This window comes from Maylandia zebra, linkage group LG17 (genome assembly GCF_041146795.1).
Source record: "Maylandia zebra isolate NMK-2024a linkage group LG17, Mzebra_GT3a, whole genome shotgun sequence".
NCBI lineage: Eukaryota > Metazoa > Chordata > Actinopteri > Cichliformes > Cichlidae > Maylandia > Maylandia zebra.
The window spans coordinates 10517532-10540780 of NC_135183.1; the positions used below are offsets into that span (position 1 = coordinate 10517532).

The following is a 23249-nucleotide window of genomic DNA, read 5'->3' on the forward strand; positions in this document are numbered from 1 at the left end:
ATGATTTTTGCTATTTAAATAAAACACAATTGAACTGAAGTAGACTGATAAGAAATCCTGTTACAAATATACGCATTATGGACAATCTTTAGGTCACGCCAACATTAAGAAGTTCCTGAATCTTTGACTTTAGAGCTAGACATTGAATTCATTAAATTAGTAAATAATAATTACTACAAAAAATAGAGTGAATAATGATTTTCACATATTAAATATGAAGGAAATTCCGTTATAAAGTCGCAATGTGTCCCTTCTACAAAGGGCGCTCCATATGTCAATGCTTCACCTCACATGAGGGCGGGTACTGGTTGCCTTGCCGGGAGAAAGAGATTGTTTTTATTATTTCTATATTTGTTTTTATGCATTTATTTTTTTTAAACAATGTAGTCACGGATGTTGTTAATAGGATGTTAGTAATCGAATTTTTTTTTCTTCTTTGCCAATTACACCATTCCCGTGCGTTGTACGCTGTGAAACAAAACGCGCGCAACCATCGCGTCCACATTGCGCCGCATCACGGTGAGGTCATTGTCGTGCTGCGGTTAAATTAGCCTGGCTAACGGGAGCAGTGCACTGCTAAGCTATTAGCATTTCGTTTATGTGTGCTGTAGGCTGAATAAGTAACAGTGTGAAGGATGTCTGGAAGTGCAGGAGAGTGGTGTCTCATGGAGAGCGACCCCGGGGTTTTCACGGAGCTCATAAAAGGTTTCGGTGAGTGACTCGTAGGGTGACGCTAGCGGCTCATTGAATGTAACGTGGCTGTCTCGACAAGCTAGCTAGGTGGTTAACTGGATACAATAAAGCTAACAATAGCTTCCAAATTGCTACTTCTTACTTTTGTATTGCAACAGGAAAAATTTTTTACATACTGTGCATCTTTATTACACCTTAATGTTGAATGATTTGCTTGTAATAATTGGGTCGCTACTTTAATTGGGCGAGCTAAATAGCTAGCATTACTCAGCGTTCAAAACAACGCGCGTGAAAGCAACCCCTTTGACATGTGTCGTGCATTCTCAGCTGTCAGACTACAAATGCTTTCTCTCCGTTAGTTAATGGTTACTTGAACGGTAATTAGCAATGTAAATAAATGTTCGCTGCTTCACTTGTCATTGTCAGGCTGCAGAGGAGCCCAGGTTGAAGAGATATGGAGTATGGAGCCAGAGAACTTTGAAAACTTGAAGTATGTTCATCTACACCTCTTATCTTGCATGCCTCTGCTAAAGACAGGTCTTTTTAATGTATGTGTTTTGTTACAGACCCGTTCACGGGTTGATTTTCCTGTTTAAGTGGCAGCCTGGTGAAGAGCCAGCAGGATCAATTGTCCAGGATTCAAGACTTGATCACATCTTCTTTGCCAAGCAGGTACTCTTAGCATTACAATTAATGTCCCTGTGTTCATTTAGATGCATTTGACTCACTATCTTCACTGCAGAAGCAATGCATTTTCCAGTTAGTTAGTGTTGGTGGCGCTTACCAGACGAGAAATGAAGTGGCTCTGCAAAAGGCTCTAGTTCATTCACATTGGAAAATGAGTGAGATAATAAATTGCAGCACATCTTACTTGGCTGGATAAATCTCACTAAGCCCACACCAAAGGATGCTGCTCATCAGTGTAAAAAAAAAAAAAATATATATATATATATCTTGAGATACCTGATCTGCAGAAAATGTTTAAAGTTATATTTTTTTGTTAAATGTTTATGTTCATTATGTTTATGATCAACATGCAGATCCCACTTCCAGTCTCGTGTCATAGTGTTTTTAATTGGTCTATTTATTTTGTGCCTCTCTGATCTGTGTGTTTCCAGGTCATTAACAACGCTTGTGCCACCCAGGCCATCATCAGTGTTTTGCTCAACTGCTCTCATCCTGACATGTTGCTCGGCGATACGCTGACGGAGTTCAGAGAGTTTTCACAGAGTTTTGATGCAGCTGTACGTCAATGGTATTTTTGTCTCAAATCCAAATTTAAAAAATAAATAAAAAAGGAAGGGGAAAAATCTAACCGAAAAATAGATTTCAAGACATTTTATTATTTTATACATTTTATGAGATGACTCAGCCATCTGTCCTTCAGATTGTCATGAGAACCATACTGACTCAGTATAGTTTGGTTTTTTTGTTGTTGTTGTTGTTTTAGGGTTGGTTTTTTTTATCGCATAAAGAGGAAAAAAGAAAACATTTTCAGCAGCATTGTAGTGTAGCGGTTAGCACTGTTGCCTCACAGCAAGCTAGTCCTAGGTTTGAACAGCCATCGTGCACCCAGGGCTTTTTGGTGTGGAGCTCTTTTTTCTGTGCAAGTTCTCCCCTGGCGCCCTGGTTTCCTCCCACAGTTCAAAGGCATGTGTGGGTTTGGGTCATGTGTGATTCTAAATTGGCAGTAAGTGGGAATGTGAGCGTAAATGATTGTCAGTCTTGTGACAGTCTGGTGACCTGTCCTGGGCATAGATAGCTTTTTAGCTAGCCTTTCACACTATGAGAGCCGGGATAAGCAAATATTTTTGTTGGGAAGCCTTAGCTACTCGAAGCACTTAAGACTACAAGCCACATTTTACCCATGTATACATCGGTTTGCACTCTAGACTCTGAGCGCTCACACCCATGCATGTCTGTGGATTGTGGGGGGAAAATGAATACCCAACCACACTGAGAAGATGCAGACTCCACAAAGAGAAATCCCAGCTAATCCACAGACTAGATTAGGAGTTATTCATGGACCACAGCAGTATTCTTGGGCAAGATTCATTTATTGGAGTCTTAGTGTTGGATAGAAAGAACATAGACAAGGGAAAGAAACACTTGTAGAATGAGACATGTTGTATAAAACACTCAAGTTGAGTATAAAAGTGCTACATAAGAACCAGTCCATTTACCATTTTAAAGATGTTAACTCATTAGCCTGTATCATTGTCAAAGTTCATGCATTTGTAACAAAGATCAGTTCAAAATTCAACGAGATCTGAGGATTATGTTTTTAATTGTATACGGACCTCGACCTCTATAGACAGACATGGGAAGGCTCGGCGGCTCCGCAATCATGTTGACACATTGTTCTAATGAACAGTAGCATCAGTCGGTTTATTATATGTACTATACGTTGGTAGCAGTCAGTAATATAATAATTTACTGTAATGACTTGTTAACAAGCTATTTAAACACATGATGAGAAAAGAATTAAGTGGTGTCTTGTGACGACCCGTAAAATCAGCATCTTCTCCTCTCCTCAGATGAAAGGTTTGGCTCTCAGCAACTCAGAAGTGATCCGACAAGTTCACAACAGCTTTGCCAGGTGAGGCTCTGCTCCTGTCATTTCCAGCTGGGGAAGATGAAAAATAAAAGAGATTGGTCGATTTGTTTGTCAGTGGACGAGTGTGCCTTTTTTGTAAGACGGGCAAATGTGAGAGTCACTTCTGTTCTGTCCTGCATCCTCGCTTGCTCGATAATTTGTGTATGAGGTTTTTTGTAATTGTGTTTTTTGCGTTTGCAGACAGCAAATGTTTGAATTTGATGCAAAGTCTTCGGCGAAGGACGAGGACGCATTCCACTTTGTGAGCTACGTTCCTGTAAATGGCAGGCTATATGAGCTGGACGGGCTTCGAGAGGGGCCGATCGACCTGGGTAAGCAGAAAAATGTCCTTTGTTATTTTTTTCATTATGGTTTTAATAGCTTAGTACAAACTGACAGTTTAATGTTTAAAGTCCCTCGGTGTGCAGCCCTGCTGTGCACAGCTGATTTTTGTCTTCTTGGCTGTGCTCCATTCCTCATAAAGCTGCCTGTTTTTTATGATGATGTAGAGTGCGTGCTTGGGGTTAGTGCAGGTGTCAGTGTATGCGCTATTATTATTATTTTTTTCCTGTTTTTTGTCACCAGGTGCATGCAACCAGGATGACTGGATCAGCGCAGTCCGCCCTGTGATTGAGAAAAGAATACAGAAGTAAACATTGTGTGTTGTACATGTATTTCACGAACGGCTTGCGTTAACCAGATACTTTGTAATTACACGTCATTGTTTCCTTCTTCAGGTACAGTGAGGGAGAGATCCGGTTCAACCTAATGGCCATCGTGTCTGACAGAAAAATGATATATGAGAGGAAAATTGCGGAGCTCCAGGCCCAGCTTACTGAGGTGAGAGGCAGTGAAAGGGGTTGAATCCAGTGAAGATGTGACAGAGAATCATTTTTTATTCTGTTGCTTTCTGCCTCTGAGGCAACCTGTATAATGCGTCAGCAGCTTTCAAAAGTTGGAGATCATAAAGCTCTGCTACACTGGAAGTGAAGAGAAAGAAAGAAATGAGGCAAGAAATGTTTTGTGGACTTCATCTATTCCTTTTTTCTTTTTTTTTTCCCATAAGTAATACGATGGGTCAGAGAGGGACTCGGTTGTCTGTCATGTTGATGGACAGGGTTGTAAAAATTGTGTCATCTCATTTAACTTAATAACATTGCAATTTCAAACCCAGCTGAACCAAAATAACATGCAGAACAGAGTCCGTTTATGGGGATATGTAACCGAAACAGACTGCACATGTGTCATGTTGTCAATACAACAGGCAAAAATGGACTGAAGCACGGTGCTTGCTTGAATATAAACAAATATAGCAGGGATGTTGCTGCAGAGGAAATTAGGGGTTGGCGGTATAAACGGTATACGGTAGAAACGATATAAATTTGGCCAATGGTAGAGATTTTTACTATACCACTCTACCGCGATTAGGGATGGGTATTGATAAGATTTTAACGATTCGATTCTCTTATCGATTCTTTTTTTTTTTTTTTAAAGGAGAACACTAAAGTCGATTAGCTTAGAACTGTGTTTTATATCTTCTCTTTGAACAAGATAGAAATTTAGGAGTAACATGGCCTTACAAACCCAACAGTGAGATCTTAAGAGATCCAGCCTACGGCTCTTCAATGGGGTGTCACAGGGTCCCCAGGAAAAAAAATGTATATGTAAAATAATAAAATAAATATTCTCCTGTAGCAATAACAAAGTTTAACATAAATTATTCTGTAGCAATTACACAAGAATATCCAGTAATGTCCTGCCTACAATTAAACACATTCACTTACCAAAGTGAAATCGGGGGCATCTGCTGTGGCAAATGGGTGCAAGCCTTTGACCACAAACTTGGTCACTGCTCGGTGACATTCGTCTACGCTACCGTAGCAGTCTACGCTACCGGTAGACTGCAGCGAGAACTGCCAGCATCTGAGCCAGCCAGACTCTGTCTCTCTCATCATGGTTATCTAAATGCAACGCACAGTAATAGCAGGTTTTGTAATAAGGTAAATCGCGCTAACATAATATGCAATGCTAATTGATTAGTTACCTGCAGTATTAACGGGAGAGGACGTGGAAACGCTACCGCTGCTGCTGGGTTGAGCTTCGCTAGTCCGGAGCGGATCAAAAACACGACATTCGTTGAAAGCAATCGCGTGTTTTTTGAGCAAATGCTTTTGCATGTTCGTAGTGTTTCCTCCCTTTGATGAAATCTCTACTTTGCAAGTATTGCACGTTGCCCTCTTGTCATCCTTTCTCATAAAGTGTAACCAAACTTTTGAGCGTTTGTGCCGCTCAGGCGCCGTGTTTCCTACTGGGTAAAAGACGCTACTCAACGTGATGACGTCATTCGGGGCGACTGGAATCGATAAGGGAATCGTTTTTAAAAGTGGCAAACGATTCCAAGGAATTGAAACAGTGGGAACCGGTTCTCAACAAGAACCGGTTTTCGATACCCATCCCTAACCGCGATAGCGCATGTTGATGGTGTCATCAAGCTGCGCCTGTTTTGGTCGAAAGCATCGCAGCGGCTGCAAACAACATCATCTGCAAATTATGCCGGGCGACAGTCATAGCAAAGACACAAAGCACTTTTGGAATATGAGGAAAGCCAAAAACTGCGCTTCCTCCACTTCCCTTCCATTGATTCATTAATGCTGAATTCTCTTGCAGCCGCTCTATTCCTGTGTTGTTGCAGTATATTAATGACTAACCTCGTTTTTTTGGATGGATTATCTCAGTTGTTCTCCTGACTGAAGTTTGGTCCGTTTATAGCCCCTAACCACCAGAAACCCTCACGTTTACTTTTATCGAGTGGAAAAAACTTAGCGTTCATCCTCCAGCTTCACTGTGCTAATGTTATGCTAACATAGCTGTGTCGCTAGCGATCACGTAGGACATCATTATATACCATCTAGCCCAACTTCAGTAACCCTACAAATGTCACTGCTTAGTTTTCTGTCTTCATTTATGTTGGAAGTGATAGCAGAGCTGTACGTTTTAATTTTTTCAAATATCTCTCAGTCAGAACATGGCATACAGTGGGGCAAAAAAAGTATTTAGTCAGCCACCGATTGTGCAAGTTCCCCCACTTAAAATGATGACAGAGGTCAGTAATTTGCACCAGAGGTACACTTCAACTGTGAGAGACAGAATGTGAAAAAAAAAATCCATGAATCCACATGGTAGGATTTGTAAAGAATTTATTCGTAAATTAGGGTGGAAAATAAGTATTTGGTTACCTCAAACAAGGAAAATCTCTGGCTCTCACAGACCTGTAACGTCTTCTGTAAGAAGCTTTTCTGCCCCCCACTCGTTACCTGTATGAATGGCACCTGTTTGAACTCATCATCTGTATAAAAGACACCTGTCCACAGCCTCAAACAGTCAGACTCCAAACGCCGCCATGGCCAAGACCAAAGAGCTTTCGAAGGACACCAGGAAAAGTATTGTAGACCTGCACCAGACTGGGAAGAGTGAATCTGCAATAGGCAAGCAGCTTGGTGTGAAAAAATCAACTGTGGGAGCAATCATCAGAAAATGGAAGACATACAAGACCACTGATAATCTCCCTCGATCTGGGGCTCCACGCAAGATCTCATCCCGTGGGGTCAAAATGATCATGAGAACGGTGAGCAAAGATCCCAGAACCACACGGGGGGACCTGGTGAATGACCTGCAGAGAGCTGGGACCAAAGTAACAAAGGTCACCATCAGTAACACACTACAACGGCAGGGAATCAAATCCCGCAGTGCCAGACGTGTTCCGCTGCTGAAGCCAGTGCAGGTCCAGGCCCGTCTGAAGTTTGCCAGAGAGCACATGGATGATACAGCAGAGGATTGGGAGAATGTCATGTGGTCAGATGAAACCAAAGTAGAACTTTTTGGTATAAACTCAACTCGTCGTGTTTGGAGGAAAAAGAATACTGAGTTGCATCCCAAGAACACCATACCTACTGTGAAGCATGGGGGTGGAAACATCATGCTATGTGGCTGTTTTTCTGCCAAGGGGACAGGACGACTGAGCCGTGTTAAGGACAGAATGAATGGGGCCATGTATCGTGAGATTTTGAGCCAAAACCTCCTTCCATCAGTGAGAACTTTGAAGATGAAACGAGGCTGGGTCTTCCAACATGACAATGATCCAAAACACACCGCCCGGGCAACAAAGGAGTGGCTCCGTAAGAAGCATTTGAAAGTCCTGGAGTGGCCTAGCCAGTCTCCAGACCTCAACCCCATAGAAAATCGGTGGCGGGAGTTGAAAGTCCGTGTTGCTCGGCGACAGCCCCAAAACATCACTGCTCTCGAGAAGATCTGCATGGAGGAATGGGCCAAAATACCAGCTACTGTGTGTGCAAACCTGGTAAAGACCTATAGTAAACGTTTGACCTCTGTTATTGCCAACAAAGGTTATGTTACAAATAGAGCTGGGCGATATGAGATTTTTTTCATATCACGATATGTTTTTTTCATTTCAGGCGATAACGATATCTATCACGATATAAGCCAAATAACTATATTTGTAAGATTTAAATGTGCCGTTGCTCACAAGTAAAATGTGAAATAATCAGCAGCTTGTTTTTATTTAAATATTTATTTCCCATAATAATCAGAATCAGAATCAGAATACTTTATTGATCCCTGGGGGAAATTATTTTTTGTTACAATAATAAGTTCAACAGGGTAGATGTACTTAAGGAACATGAGACTTTTTCAGATAAATAAAGGCAAATATTGCAAACTACACAAAAGGCAGCCGCTAAAGCGTTTAAGTTTCAAAATAGAACAAACGAAACAGACTAAATTGTCAATTCCACTTAGAAACAAAATATTAATTCTAAAAATAAATCTTAGTTTGTTTTACAGAAGAACAGACAAAACTGACTAACTTTTGTCAATATCAAATAAACTGAACTAAAAGGAAATTCTCAATCTCTCCTTGTTGTATAGCTGAGCTTTTCAAACAGTTTTAACAGTTACTTTAGTCTGACAAAAGCCGAATGACGAATCAGCGCTTCCAGTCAGAGACTGAGGCTACGTCCACACGTACACGGGTATTTTTGAAAACGGAGATTTTCCGTTTTCATTTTAAAAAATAATCCCGTCCACACATAAAGGCAGAAATGAAGGAAAACGCTGCTATGAACATGCCAAAGCAGCAGGTGGCGCTAGATTCCTAACCGTGCAGAAATGTTGGCCAATCAGAAGTCTAGAAGCCTCGGTGGGAAAAAGTAAACAAAGCTGGGGCATAGAAGCAGAACCGAGTCGTATGTGTGGAGGGACAGTAACTGTGTGTATATGTAAGCATTTAAACACTGCAGAGAGTAGAATTAACAGTAACAGTATTGTAGAAATTCATTTCACTGAAACAATAACGTGGCGCACAGTGTGACGCATGCACCAGTTTATTGTATTTCCAGACTTGCTTTCGGCACATTTACAGTGCACGCTACTCTGTTTTTTGTCAGACTTGAAATAGCTGAAATACCTTCACACTACGGAACTTCTATGGCTCTTCCGTTTGACAATCTCTCCGGCATTGGAACCATCATCTGTTTTCTCTTCGGTCACGCTCGGTTGATTTTTCTAGTCGGCACACTCATTTCCTCCATTACCCGCTGGCTGCTTCCCAAACAAACACACGTGCGGCTTGGCACTTGTGCTGTACGTAACAAGTCACGCGACGTGACGCTGCGGCTGTGATTGGTTCGGCTCTGCGCTACTTAATTTGGATTGGCTGACTTTTTTTTTTTTTTTTAAGAGGACAAGAGCGGCGAGGTCTATCGCGATATCTTAATTTCTCTATCGAGTAAAAGTTATATCGCGATACATATCGTTATCGTTCTATCGCCCAGCTCTAGTTACAAAGTATTGAGTTGTATTTTTGTTATTGACCAAATACTTATTTTCCACCCTGATTTACGAATAAATTCTTTACAAATCCTACCATGTGGATTCATGGATTTTTTTTTTTTTTTTTTTCACATTCTGTCTCTCACAGTTGAAGTGTACCTCTGGTGCAAATTACTGACCTCTGTCATCATTTTAGGTGGGGGAACTTGCACAATTGGTGGCTGACTAAATACTTTTTTGCCCCACTGTATCATGTTTAGGTGGAAACTAGCGAGCTAACTTCTAACTCCGTTGAATTGAATAAATTCTGTTTTCATGGATGCCTGGATGTTAAACTTAATTGTTACACCTGGTAAAGCAGCAACGCTGATAATTTGATTAAAGATGAAATAATTTAGACAGTTTTTAACTCTCATTGATGCCCCAGTGTTCGTTTTACTGTGGGACCTGAAGCAGATGGAGTTTTGGACCCAGATTACTTCACAAGGCTCCTGACAACGACAGCCATAATGCTCCGACAATCCATCAGGTGGTGCAGCTTCGTAGCTTACCAAAGTTGTACTAAAACATTTTTGACAGATTTTTGAGTGCTGTGTACCACATAAAATCAGTTTGAGGTCAGTAAGAACAACCAGAATTCACACATAAGGCACACTGTCGATTTTTGAGAAAATTAAAGGATTTTAAATGTGCCTTATAGTGTGTAAAATACGTTATAGAGAAGAAAATAATATATCGCGATATATATCGTTACCGCACATGCTTCAAATTATACCATGATAGGGGTTTTAGGCCATATCCCCCAGCCCTAGAGGAAATTCATTTGTCCCTCTTGTTTCAAAACAGCTGCCAAATGACCTCGAGAGAGGTTCTGAGCTCCATCTGAACCAACTTTCAAATGTACACTTCAAGTTTGAACTACAAAACATTCATAGCAGGGTATACTTTATTATTATTATTATTATTATTATTAGTCCTTTATTTATACAGGTAAAAAATGTCATTGAGATTAAAAATCTCATTTTCAAGAGAGACCTGGCTTCATGGCAACGAAAGTCAAAATACACATACCACATAAGTATATAACATTTAAAACAAATACAATATCCCATACCCATTTATATTCTTAATGCGGGAACGTTCTATAGATGTCCAAACGTTTGTATGGGCTAGCAACTACCTGTGAAACAAACGTAAATTCTCAGTCTTCTCAAACAGGAAACAGACTTTTGTTGCTCCGCCTCGGTGGAAAAGCTACATGTTTAAAAGCTTTTTAAAAAACTCACTTTTTATATGAACAAATAAATTGAGATAAATGTGTAACTGTACATACTTGTGATTAATTTCAAACTGAATTTCTGTTATTACTGTGGCCGACCTGCAGTACCATCATGTCCCACCAGGGGCCCCCAACGCACACCTTAAATCAGTGCTGAAATGATGGGACTGAAGTACTGAAAACGTTTTACCTTTTGAATGAATATACAAGCAGAACGGCTGTAGAGGGGGAGAAACAACCCTGTTAGGGTTATTGTGAAACAGAAGCTCTGCGGGCCACTTTGAGGCCCATCTATGTATTAGTACATAACGACAGCCTAACAGCTTTTTAAAATGGTAAAAGGAAAAGAAGCAAGCCGCTCTGAATTAAATTTAGGCTAAAGTCCGGCTGCGGATCTCTCCGTTCACTGCTAAGTTCTCCCTTCTTCTGTGTCACTTTTCCTTTTTTGGATGTGGAGCCCAAAGCTTGGGGAACGGAGCTTTTTGCCATTTATGTGTATACAGCTGTGCTCCCCACCACTGTCGAGGTTCAGGAAAGTTGAGACGATAAGGCAGGTGATGCAAACATTCACTTTTGTATCTATATAAGCTCGACATCAGTCATCATCAATGATGAATAAAAATGAAATGCCCACTGTTCATTTTCATATTCGTCTATTTTTTTTTTTCTTTGCCCCCCATTATTAATTCAAAACCACAGTGAGCCACTGAAGATGAGCAGAGAGCACCATGTGGCTCTGGCTGTGGTTCAAGACTCCTTTTAGCTGTCAGTATTTATGCTCATTGGTTCAGGATCAGAGATTGCATCAAAAAGACAAGCGTGGAAAAGTTTTACATCGGCTGCTGGCTTACACGAGTAAAAACTAAAAGTTAACCCAACTTTTCAAACAACACAAGAACTGCATATCATCTTACAGTAATGGATACTCTGCTGAACATAACTGGCCTTTTCTCATTCCTTCTGTTTAATAGTGAGACAGTTCCTTTTTTTTAGTCTCTCTGCACAGAAATTTATTTTCTTAAAGCTTTTGAAGGCAAACATTTGTAGGAACTTGTTTCAGAAAAGGAGTTTAAGACTGTCTACGGCTGATCTTTACGCTCTGACACTGGTTGAAATGTCAAACCTTATTCCACTGCTTGATAACGTATATTAGATAAAATATTGAGTTTACATGACCTGACATGAGTGAAAGATTTCGTATTTATGAAATCAATGGGATTTCATGTATATGAAAGGGGCTGCACAGATACATGAGCCAAACATGGATATCAGCTTATCAGCAAATTGCCTGACATTTATTTATCTGTTCACATTCAGTTAATGATTGGAGGTTTCACAAAATCTGTGATTTGTAAAGGGTTAAGGATTTTAAGTCCCCGCTCCCCCCTTTTTAAGAGAGAGAATCTTTGAACTTCAAATTAAAATGAAAGAGTTGGAACAAATACAACTTGGCACCTTTTGCACTGTTAGAAAGCGGCCTGTTTGTTGCTGTTTAGCTGACCTTTATTTAAATACAGTTCAGGCTAGGGCTGTGGGATATGGCCAAAATCCCGATATAAGACATCTATCATCCCGATAACGATATAAATCACAAAAATTTAACATTTTCTGTAAATTCTGTGAATCTCGGGCAGCTCGACGTGTGTGAAGTGTTTCCAGCTGGGCGTCGTGTACCTGGAGTCGAGTGTTTTAACCGATGCATGAAACGATACATTTTTAGACACGTTTGAGTCTAAGGTTTATTTTTTTAGCACCTGACGGCTATTTTATGCTTCTCATCCGTAAACATTCTGCAAACTCTTTCACGTGATTCAGTTTATTTTGAAAAGTCTCAACAGGATCTTGAGCTTTATTGTGAAAGGTTTATGTGGAAAACAAACAAGCGGACACGCGATGATGGTTTTACCATCGTTGTTGCTAACGACAACGCATAAAAACAGGCGCTTGTCTGTCTGTAGTGTGGTTATATTAAATATAAGAGAAAGAGAGAACTTTAAGAAATTAATATAACCACTACAGTGACCATCAAAACAATGAAAAATATATTGCTGTAAACAGTTTATTTTGCGACACCACAAAACAAACGATGGCGTAAAATGAAACGATAGACGTTTTTATGTTGTCATCCGATATATATCGTTATATGAACAGCCCTAGTTCAGGCTGGTCCTGCTGACTGATCAGAATAGCAGGGCGTAGGTTTGAGCTGTTTTTATTTGGGGTTTCAAAGTGGGGCCTGCCAGAGAAGAGCAGGTGTCTTAAGAGAGTGATGAAAGAAAGCTGGCCTCTCTCTGATTGAAAGCTTTAGGCCGTTGCCATGGTCCTGTGCACTGTTATGGGATGTTGCTGTAACTAACCACACCTAACATTCACAAAAGTTTTCTCAATGATGGGTGGAAGAATGTAAAAATGACTAAACATATTGTTCACTGCAGCTCATTATCTAGTGTCTTGCTTCTGTTAAGACTAATAAAATCGTTGCCTGTGTTATATTTCCATATCTTGGTGATTAAAGCCGTTTGCAGAGGTTTAGCTGCTGCGTGCGTTTCATCTACTTATCATCACCGTTTGTTCTGAGTGCAAGTATTCAGTGAGTGGACGGAAACCTTCTCCCGCCTTCTGTTTCCAGGATGAACCAATGGACACAGACCAGAGCAGCACGTTCCTCAGCTCCATCCAGTCAGAGATTGCCAAGTACCAGCTCCTTATTGAAGAAGAAAATCAGAAACTAAAAAGATATAAGGTGGGTCTCTTCTTCAGTAATAATTTCATAATGTTGCATGTGACGTGTCTTACAGAAAGCCGGTCCATGAAGAAGTAATTCTCCTTCCAGAAAGATTGGTGGATGCGGATTTTTTATTATTATTTTTCTTTCTTACAGATTGAAAATATTCGACGAAAGCACAACTACCTTCCTTTCATCATGGAGCTGTTGAAGACGCTGGCAGAGTACCAGCAGTTAATACCTTTGGTGGAGAAGGTAATTCCCCCCCCCACTTTCTCCAGCTTTCCACAGCCCTGTTTACTTTGAGCAGGCGAGTGTTCTCAGAAGACTCGAGTACTTTGACATTTTAAAACATTGTTCTTTTAACAAGCACATTATTTTAATTAATAAGCCGAGTGCTGCCAGCAGGTAGCTTTTATGAGCATTGGAGGAGTGATAATGAAATACCTTTTCTTAATGTGAAGGGTCTCTGTGAATTAAGAATTCCCTTTTGAGATTTTGGTGAGGGCATTTCTTTAAGAACACGCTGATTAGTGAAACTGTGTAGAAAGCCAGACTGTAATTGGCTTTTGTGTCCACTAGGGGGCAAACTTGATTTGAAAAGTAGGCGCTGTCTTTGAGTGAAGTAATTTCTGTTTATTAATACAGGACCTTTTCATGGGAAATAACTTTTCATTTCATTAATTGATTCCAACTGGACAACAAAAACAGAAAATAAATGTGTTTATTAATCTATTTGTAACTAGAGCATATGAGTTTAATTGTTGTGACTATGATAGTTTAATGGGAAATAACCAGAGGAATTATACAAAGAAATTACATTTGAAATGAGAAGGTCCTCCGTTGCTATTAATAAAAATGTCTCTGGGTTTGTTTCCCCAGGCGAAAGAGAAACAGAGTGCCAAAAAAGCCCAGGAGGCCAAGTGAACAAGAGCACACTATGATTTATACACACACACACGTCCATCCTAAACCCTACAGTCACCCCCCCCCCCCCCCCCCCCCTCCCACACACACACACACACACACTGTACCTGTCACATATGTATTAATGACCGAAGATGGTCTGCAGCACACTCTCACCATGGCAACCCATTAAACCATCCAGGACTGCCCTTCGGGTGTAGCCAAAAGACTGTCTGGCAAGGAAAAAAAGAAAAATCATGTGTCCATCAGCTCTAATGCATGCTCGAAGGAAAGCTGTTATCAAATGATGTTCTGTCTTATTTTCATAATAAAAATGTCTAGATGTTTGCGGACTGCTTGCTTTTATGGACCTGTATTATGCGTTCCCCTGATGTTTAGATGTGTCTGTAGATAGTTTACCCATCAGTGCTGTGTAGCTAAATTTCTACTAGTGGATCTTTGGCTCCATCTGGTGGTGTAGCGTTGAAATAGCAGGGCATGTATTTACTGTACTTCTTGAAGGCCGTGTATCAAGACTATTTTTTTCCAGGCTTTGTCATTTAATTAACATGGTGGCACACTCGTACTACAGCTGTTTTTCTAAAAGAGCTCCTACTTAAGCAATCAGACATTCAGATCTTTGTTTTAGAGCTGGACCTGATGGGAGGACACAATCAAGCCGCCAGGTCCTTATAAGTGCATCATCAACAATGGACTGGAAATTTAATGACGTCTGTGTGGCTTTTGGATACATTCCCATTGCAGTGTTTTGATGTTTTTTAACACTGAAGGCAAAGGATCTTCTCTTAATTTGTCAAGTAAATCAAATTCGAGACGGCGGTGTACAGAAATTGGCTGCTCTAGAACAGTGTGTGCGTCTAAAGGCCTGTGCAGACTGACGTATATGCAGAGTGCTGACCAAAGTAGGCAGTGGCCCGTTTCTAAATTTGGATCCAGTATTTACACACCTTTTGAGTACTCCTTGGATCTGATCCCAGTAGTCTGTTGCCATGATCGTCCATAGCAACAAATGAGAACCCACAGGTTTTACTACCAGTTTAGAGAGAGAGAGGCAAAGACAGTTTTATTTTCTTGCATCAAGCCATGTGGATCAGCAAAGGTGTTCACTATGATGACATACCAGTTTTGCGTTTGTGAATACCAACACCCTGTGCTTTTTTTTGGACTATCTGCTGTTGTGCACACCAATTGCCATTGTTTTTTTTCACGCCTATTGTATCCTTTATTTGGCTGTTGTCACAAAAATGAGTGTGATGATGTGGTAGATGGATGCAGATGTTAGATAAAAGAATTAAGATTCTAAAAATAGCCAGGCATCTACGTAATGGAATGTGTGCTGGGTAAGTCTACTTTAAAGGTCAAGGCAAGTTTATTTGCACAGCTCATTATCACATATGATTCCTCAAAGGTCTTCAGAGGCCTGAAGCGATGACGGTTCCACAATCAGACATGGAGAAAATGTGTGGCAGAATAACATCAGCACTAGGACACAATTCACTTTTTTGTATTCCCTTACTGTTAAATTTCTCGGTTGCTTTCTTTTTGTTCAGCCAGCATTTCAAAACCCAAAAGAACTCGATTTCACAGTGACGCACAAGCATTGAGAAACAGGAACCATCGAATGTTTGGCATTGTTTGTTGACTAAGATTAGGAAGATTCATAGGTTTTCATGATAAATCTTTGGGGGGCAAATAGACACTCTGGAAGAAATACTTCTAGATGTCTTTTCTCCTTTGACAACTAGATGTGCAAACTGTATAAAAAGTGTAGCAGTGCTTTGGAGAGGTATCTATGGGCTAAACACAAAGCATTAGTTTACTTTGTTTTGGGGGGATTATTTGTTTTCATTGAGCATTAACCTTCAGCTCACTCTTCAAACCAAGTGAAAGAAAGCAGCTTTCATCTGTTGTGGTGAAGAGAGCTAAAAATGAAAGCCAAGCATTGAAATTAAAGCTATTTACTGTAAATTTGTGTTTCTACCCTCACGTATGTGGGCAGGAACTGTAGAAAGTCACCAACAGAAAACAGTCACAGATGCCAGAGGCGGAAATGGGCTTCTTCCGGAGGGTGTCGGGACATTCCCTTAGAAATAAGATAAGTCACTTGGGACGGACTTGGGGTAGAGTTGCTACTCCACGTTGAAAGGAACCAGGGGATTTGAGTAGACACGCCTTAGGCAAGGTGTTTCAGACATGTCCAGTCACTACGACATACTGGCTGGTTTCAAAGTACCTCAGTATCCCCCCCCCCCCCCCCCCCCCCCCCCCCCAAGGCAATGGAGGTCTCGGCATTTGTTTAGACTGCTGCCACTGCAAACTGCACCTGAATCAGTTGAATAAAACATACATAGAAGCATGAAAGGTTTCCAGGTATAAAGGATCAAACAAATAAATATGACGTGACTAGAAGAAAGTTTCACCTAAATTACTGGTGTATCAAACATCTTTGGAGACTCCATATCCTAAACATCCCTCACCCCATAGATGTCCTGCAGTTTTATGGGAACATGAATCCAGCACAAAAACAAAGAAAGAGCAGAGTTAAACGCACTGGTATAAAATCGCTGGCTGATGGTGCTCACATCACAGAGAACAGCAGAACATATGGTTCTGGAGAGCAGCCGCTTTAAAAGATTATTCCGTCTCGTCACGACAGCAGGGCAGACATCTGACAGAGAGAGCAGAAGGGAAGGTCTGGGTGTCTGGCCACTGTCAGCCACCACTGTGAGTTCACAGAAGGGGACTCTCCCTGTCAGTCAGGTGGCCCTCTTCTCCTACACTTAGAAATTTAAACATAAGGGGTTACTGTTACAGTGTGCGAACTCAACTGTACAAAAAGGAATGCAATGTTCCAGAAAAGACGAGGAATGTTGTTGTTGGGCAACTGAACATGCTGCACGTTATCTAATAAGTCTGACTGCTCTGTTAAACATTGCGAGGCATTTATCTCAGTAATCATTTGTTATTTCTATTTTAAACAAAGAATTTGGGATTTTAAAGGTCCTCTAAAACTTTGTATTTGTACGTATTTTTTCAGCATTTCCACATACGTTCATTTGTATTTTGAATGTAACACTTTCCTCGAGCTCGCATTACTGTGCACAACCTCGACATGCTGCAGGAACTGGGAAACAACTCGTATGTAGAAAATGTATGGAAAGAAAATATAGAACAGCTAAGGACGTATTTCCCTTGAGGCCTGGTGGAGACCAAAATTTGAGTTTAAAGACTAGAAACTAACTTATTGTATTAGTATATTAGGTAACATGGCAGAAAGTAAAAAACCACCAGCAAATCTGATTTCAATACTGCTGGTGTTAGCTAGCTAGCTAACAACAGTATTTTTAGGCACAGGTGTTCAAGTATATGAAAATATCACCTTAGAGTAGAAGAATTTAGTATTATATGTGTTATATGTATATGATAATGTGTTCTGTCATGAACTCTGCAAATGCTGCATAAAAAGAGCTGGCGTGACAAAGGCAGTCATTATTTCCGTGAAGTCTTTCCTGTTTGAAACATTTGACGTTGGGTGTTGAGTCTGAGCCAAAAGTACTCTGTCAACACTTTGCAAAACGAGTACCTATGCTTTAATGTACATAGCGTAGTACATTCAGTTGTAAGTATGCAAACTCAGACAAACTATATTTGACTATATTTATTCTGTAGTGTGGTTTAAAGCAACGGTATACTAAACACTTCGCACATATTAGCTTTGTACCTTGAAAAGATGTCGACTATGTTTGAGTTTTTCTTACAGGCCCCAGTTACCCCAAAAAGTTAGCTTGGGCACAAGCTAGCCTCAGCTAGTTTATTTACGTCAGCTAGCTTTTTTCTTTTTTTAATTCATTATTTTAAAATTTACTGTTGAAGTGAGTTAAGAAAAACTCACTCTAGCAGTAATGTAGATTTTACATTTCCGAGTAGTCTGCTAAAAGAGGATCCAGCTAGGGAGCTACCTTAAATCCCTTTTTGCTGACGTACTACTTTTTCAGACAACTCGTGCATTCTTCAGTGCTACATATTTTGTGCATTAAACTGGTAAACAAACACATCCAGAACATTTCAGTGTTGAAGAAAACATTTTAATAACCAAACAGTCCAGCTGCTCAATGCTTAAATTCACATTAAACACATAGTGCAACATCACATATTTACAGTATCTTACAGTATCACAGTAATTTCAGGCCAAACATAGGCATTAGATGAAACTGTGTCATATAAATTACAATTGTAATTTTGTTTTAATGTAAACTGCTGCAACCAGCAGAGAAATGAAAACTAGAGGTACACGCGAGGTGTGTTTGACCATACAAAGCCTTCAAATGGATATTGTGACAGAAAACACTTCCTGTCACTGTGTTTGGTTTGATGTAAGGCAAGAGATGCAGGCAAGTGTTTTGACTTTGAATGCAGTGGAACTAGATCTGCATCATTGATCAAAATGTCTATTGGTATTGAAAAGAAGGTTCAGGTAATGGCTCAGTGATAAAAGCTTAGCATTAGTCCCATCTGCTTGAGACAGTCTGTGCACTGTCTGCAGCGACATACAGGATCTGGCCAAATCATTCCCGCTTCCTCGTTGAGAGCTCTTGACAGCACTTTGCATTTTCCACACTCGCCCGTTAATGTTTATGCTACGAATTTGCATTCAGCTGTATTATACCGAGGTAGCGCCTGGAATGAACACGGTGGACAGTCTATTTACAGTCACAGGGGTAAGCAAATGACTCCACAAGTGGGTGTCCAGTTATGCTAGGACTCAACGTCCATGTCCTCTCTTGCTGCAGCTGCATACAGTTCGTTGTAGAGGTCAGAGCTGATAAACCTGGGGTAAGAGTTGTTTTCCATCAGGTTGTAGATTTTCCTCTGAGCTACCAGGAAGCTAGTTGCAGTGGGCTTGTGGAGACTCTGTGCGATGGCATTTTTGGTGTGGAAATCCAAGTTGACCTGTGACCAAAGACAAAACATCCAGAATGAGCCTTTGACCCCCATTTTAACAAAGAATATCTTTATTATTAAAAGTGCGTGAATTCTGATTAAAATCAGCTTAAAAAGAACAAACAAATCCGAAGCCATCTGTTAGCCGTTACCTCCTTTGGCGCTTCACTTTTAATGAACTCCTCGTAAATGCGGTTTGCCTTGGACACCATTTCCTTCCGTGACTTGATCTTTTTGAACTCCTCGCAGGCTGACCAAAACTCAATGTTCTCATCGCAAAATTCGGACCTCAGAAAGATACAAAATGCAATTTTCCCATCTGCGTGAGAGATAGAGAGGGAGAAGAGAAAGATTAGAAAACTACTTCCGTCACACCTACTGGCTCTTTGCCCATTCATGTAGGTGAAAGGAGTGGCAGCTTTGTTTTACTGATGACTATAAAAAGATTTCATTCGGCTCACAGTAACCGTGTAACCTTAGTGACTCAATGTGCCAATAGAAGCGTGAATGATACTTACATTTATGACTGAGCAGCTTGTCAAGCGACTGCGCCCATTGGTTCACGTCATCTACACTTGGCCTGAGGGTAAAGAACGCAGCTCACGTAAGAGATAATTATAGTAGCGCTAACTACTACGTTAGTGAAGTGTCACTGTAAAGAATTGCTTATCAAAGTTGAAAGTCATATTGCATGATCGTGTTGCATGATTGTGTTGCATGATTGTTTTGCAAACTGTTTGATGAATTATTTTACAGCCATTTGATGCTCTCATATCTTTTCCATTAAGAATTTAAGGACTTATATGAGCCGTGTACAGTTCTCACTTATATGCACAAGTGAAAAATATGCCAAATCTTAATTTACATAAAATGCAAATTAACTGAACACCTGAAATTTGAGACATTAAATCCACAGAAATCATTTTAAAACAACTTGTAAAACAAACAGGGCTTACCGGCAGAGTCTGTTTTTCACACGCTGTGTAGAATTTGTCTTCAGGAGAAGTCGTATTCTGTTCCTCCAGTTTTTCCTCCTTTATAAAAGAAAATTAAAAAAAGAGTTCACTCATCTGCTTTTAAAGATGTGCAATTCTTTTACAAGGACATAGTGACCAGGAACGTGCTCATTAAAGACTGCATCAACTTACTTGATCCCCTTGTCTGCGGCCAGCTCTGTTGGTTTCATGCAGTCCGTAAATGCCATGTTTGGGGATGACACACTAGCAAGGTTCTCTCTCATTGTTCAGTCCTCCTCTCCTTCTCCCTCTTGACTTGTCTGGCAACTTTATAGCTCAGAATCATGCGTCGCAGCAAGGCGGAACTAGAACGGCGGGTCTGTAATGTGATTGGCTCTCCCTGAGTAAACAGCAGCTCGCCCCGCTGTGACTCTCAGCCCGAAGCAACGATAGGCTGTCGCTGCATAAATATTCCCTCCCTGAGTTGCCTGCGGGCTTCCATTTTTAAGAGTAAGGTCAAGACGTGACGTATATAGCACACTCAGTGCCCCTGTTCTTAAAATAAAGTTGTGTTGGGAGAGTAATGGAACTTTTCTCTTCTTTTTCTTCTTCCCCCCTGTGTTTATAGCCAGACACAATCACAATATCTTTAAGACTGTAATTGGTGAGTTGAAAACAAAATATATTTGAAATGAATAGATGAAACAGGTGATTCGTTGCTACCTTCTGTGTTGATGTTTAATTAATTACTCATAGAGGGTGTGGATCAGTCACTTCGCATCCTGACTCCTGTCTTGATGGCATGTTAGATATGGGCAAGTTGGAACAAACGTGATGATGTAATATCCTCTTACCTCTCTAGGTAAAAATGTAGGAACAATGTTTTCATTCCTCACATTTTATCCTAATAAAAAAAGCTTTAATTGAGTCCACCAGTAAACTTTAGGTGGTTACCTCCAGTATTGTTATAAAGCTCAAAAAAGGTTTACTTGTTTTTAAAGCATAACCTTATCTAGAGGGGAGTACTACCTGCTTTACTTGAAGTGTGTTTTAGTCAGTTAGAAACACAGTAGTTAAGGAACTGACCATTTATAGCAGAAGGTTATGGAGGCGAGATTTAGTGGATAAGGCCGTGCCTTTTGAGGGAGCTCTCAGAGGGATCTGAGCTGCAGTAAGCTGCTGCTAAAGAACTGATCCGCCTTCACCAAACACATGCTCAAACATGAGATTTTATTAAAGCGAAGACAGCCAAAAACGTTCAACACCAGAGGCAGAGATCTGAGTAGCACTCCAGCCCAATTATGTTAGCACGAAGGTATCAGCAGTCACCTGCGAGAGATTCAACTTATCAAAGCTTTCTCAGGCACCACTATGAATACCAAAGAATAATGCTGGTGACTGATCAGACACGAGATTACAAAGTATGACTGAGGTATCTGATACTGATCACGCTGAGTTTCCTGTCTGGAGTCTTCCACTGATACTCGATTAGATTTTATATAAAACATGGATACAGCCACCATGAGCCCACACACACGAATGGCATGCTGATTTGACTAGCAAGACACAGGCTTGTTTACTGGAAAAACTAAACAGACTCTTTAGAACTGTTGCTCAGTAAGAAAAAAATGACATCCGTGTCACCCAGAGCCTCAAGGCCTTAATTATTCATAACTTTAACGTGTAAAACAATTTAAATGTGTAATTTACATAAAAATACATTCCCTTACAAATGTCAGGAAAGGAAAATGAGGGGCAAAGACCACTGTTTTTACCAGGAAAGATGTTTGTTTCTGATATAAATGTGAGCCTTTGAACATGAAAGTCTGTGAAGATTGAATTGAATTTGAATCAAACCAATAGTGGTCGAACGTTTCAAGCCCTACTATGTTCACTTTGTTTTGAACCATGGAGTGTGCTACTTGACTAAAATCTACACAATTAGAACATCTTAAAATATTATCAAGCAATTAATACCTTTAGTAAGCATATATATATATACATATAACCAATACTTGTAAATGTTAATGTTATCAGCATTAATTTGCGCTTGTAGGCTGTCTGTGAGATGTATGCATGTAACTCAAGCATATAGCTCTTAACCGCTAACGTTTTATTTTCTACCTAGTATTTAAATGTTTTCTCTTAGGGTAAAGCCTATTCTTTTTCTTTGGTCTTTTTTACACTTTGCTTTCTGTCTTTTAATCATTTTCTTCAAGCAGCCACGAGCTAGCACTAGAAACTGAATTGATATGAGCTCACTTTTGAGCCAGAAAAAAATTCAATGTTGCTGGCAACATAGGGCTAGGTTTTGACTACGTTACTGATATTATTGAAAGGACATTGTGTTCTTGTTACCAAACGTGCCAGTCACGTTTAAACCTGCGTATCCTTGCACACAAATAGCCAGGTGTCATGTAAAGAAGATGAGTAACTGTTTTGCTAAACCTGCAGGCCCGGTTTTTATATACAGTCAAAGAGTAACCCATACCACCTTCACGTGGCACTAACCCTGCCATCTTTCCACTAGCTTGGTGTTTTTACCTAAAATAGCATGACAACATTTTCATGAACGCAGTTTTGAATGCAGAGTCTGCACGGCTTTGTGGAGATAAAGGAAGACTAAAAATATTACTGCAGAGCTTCCATTCATAAAAAATACTACTCTATGTAATGACATATACCTGAGCGGCGATCAAGTAGGAGAAGTAATGTGATGGTCCACTTGGTTCAACCATCTGGACAACATCTATCACATTTTAAAAACGGCTGCTTGTAAAGGTCACCTGTTCAGCTTAGTGAACCCTTTGTTCTGGGAACTTGAGTTGAAAGTGACGTCACATCCCAGAAAGCCTAAAAGAACGTTTCTGCCATTGAATGGGATGCCCGTATGTAAAAATCCTCACATTTTGTCCCCCAGTATTGGCAGCATTTGCAACTGCGTCACCTGCTGTGTACTGTTGTGATAGTCGCTGTCCTCCCTCCTTCTCTCTCAGCTCGGAGCTCTGCAGGGTGAAAACACTGGTGTTCGCCTCACATGTTTATTATGATGTGCAGACAGTGTATAAGCAGCTGTCTGTCTAGAAGTGGATGAAGCGCAGGGCCAAGTTTCCATTAAGGCACGAGTTGTGTCCAAAGAGGGCTTACACAGAAGAAGGTGATTCCCAGCACCGGTTTGCAGAGTTTGTCCTCTTTGTGTTTGGACTTTACAGCTGCACTCATTAACCCTTCCAGGTGATTTTCTTTCGTGCTTTATGGCTGTCGGCACCGAGCCAAGTGCCGACA

General features: G+C 40.4%; 2 protein-coding genes across 2 annotated transcripts; one reads left to right on the forward strand and one right to left on the reverse strand.

The window, feature by feature from the left end:
- The first annotated feature begins 501 nt into the window (after positions 1-501).
- On the forward strand, positions 502-14393 carry uchl5 (ubiquitin carboxyl-terminal hydrolase L5). The gene is made up of 11 exons (XM_004567375.6): positions 502-711; positions 1120-1183; positions 1260-1365; positions 1812-1937; positions 3231-3292; positions 3491-3621; positions 3875-3938; positions 4027-4129; positions 13045-13158; positions 13297-13395; positions 14023-14393. The coding sequence occupies exons 1-11, from the start codon at positions 636-638 to the stop codon at positions 14065-14067; spliced, it is 990 nt and encodes a 329-aa protein (XP_004567432.1). The 5' UTR covers positions 502-635; the 3' UTR covers positions 14068-14393.
- Positions 14394-18130: 3737 nt separating this feature from the next.
- Positions 18131-20292, reverse strand: rgs2 (regulator of G protein signaling 2). The gene is made up of 5 exons (XM_004567373.5): positions 20157-20292; positions 19965-20042; positions 19527-19588; positions 19161-19327; positions 18131-19017 (listed from the first exon to the last, which is right to left on the reverse strand). The coding sequence occupies exons 1-5, from the start codon at positions 20246-20248 to the stop codon at positions 18823-18825; spliced, it is 594 nt and encodes a 197-aa protein (XP_004567430.1). The 5' UTR covers positions 20249-20292; the 3' UTR covers positions 18131-18822.
- Between the last annotated feature and the right edge of the window lie 2957 nt (positions 20293-23249).

Coding starts and splice junctions, on each gene's coding strand:
- uchl5 (XM_004567375.6), top strand. CDS start 636: ATGTCTGGAAGTGCAGGAGAGTGGTGTCTCATGGAGAGCGACCCCGGG. Junction 3,293..3,490: donor GTTCACAACAGCTTTGCCAG/GTGAGGCTCTGC, acceptor TTGCGTTTGCAG/ACAGCAAATGTTTGAATTTG. Junction 13,396..14,022: donor TAATACCTTTGGTGGAGAAG/GTAATTCCCCCC, acceptor TTGTTTCCCCAG/GCGAAAGAGAAACAGAGTGC.
- rgs2 (XM_004567373.5), bottom strand. CDS start 20,248: ATGAGAGAGAACCTTGCTAGTGTGTCATCCCCAAACATGGCATTTACG. Junction 20,043..20,156: donor GCCGCAGACAAGGGGATCAA/GTAAGTTGATGC, acceptor TCTTTTATAAAG/GAGGAAAAACTGGAGGAACA. Junction 19,589..19,964: donor GTGAAAAACAGACTCTGCCG/GTAAGCCCTGTT, acceptor CTTTACCCTCAG/GCCAAGTGTAGATGACGTGA.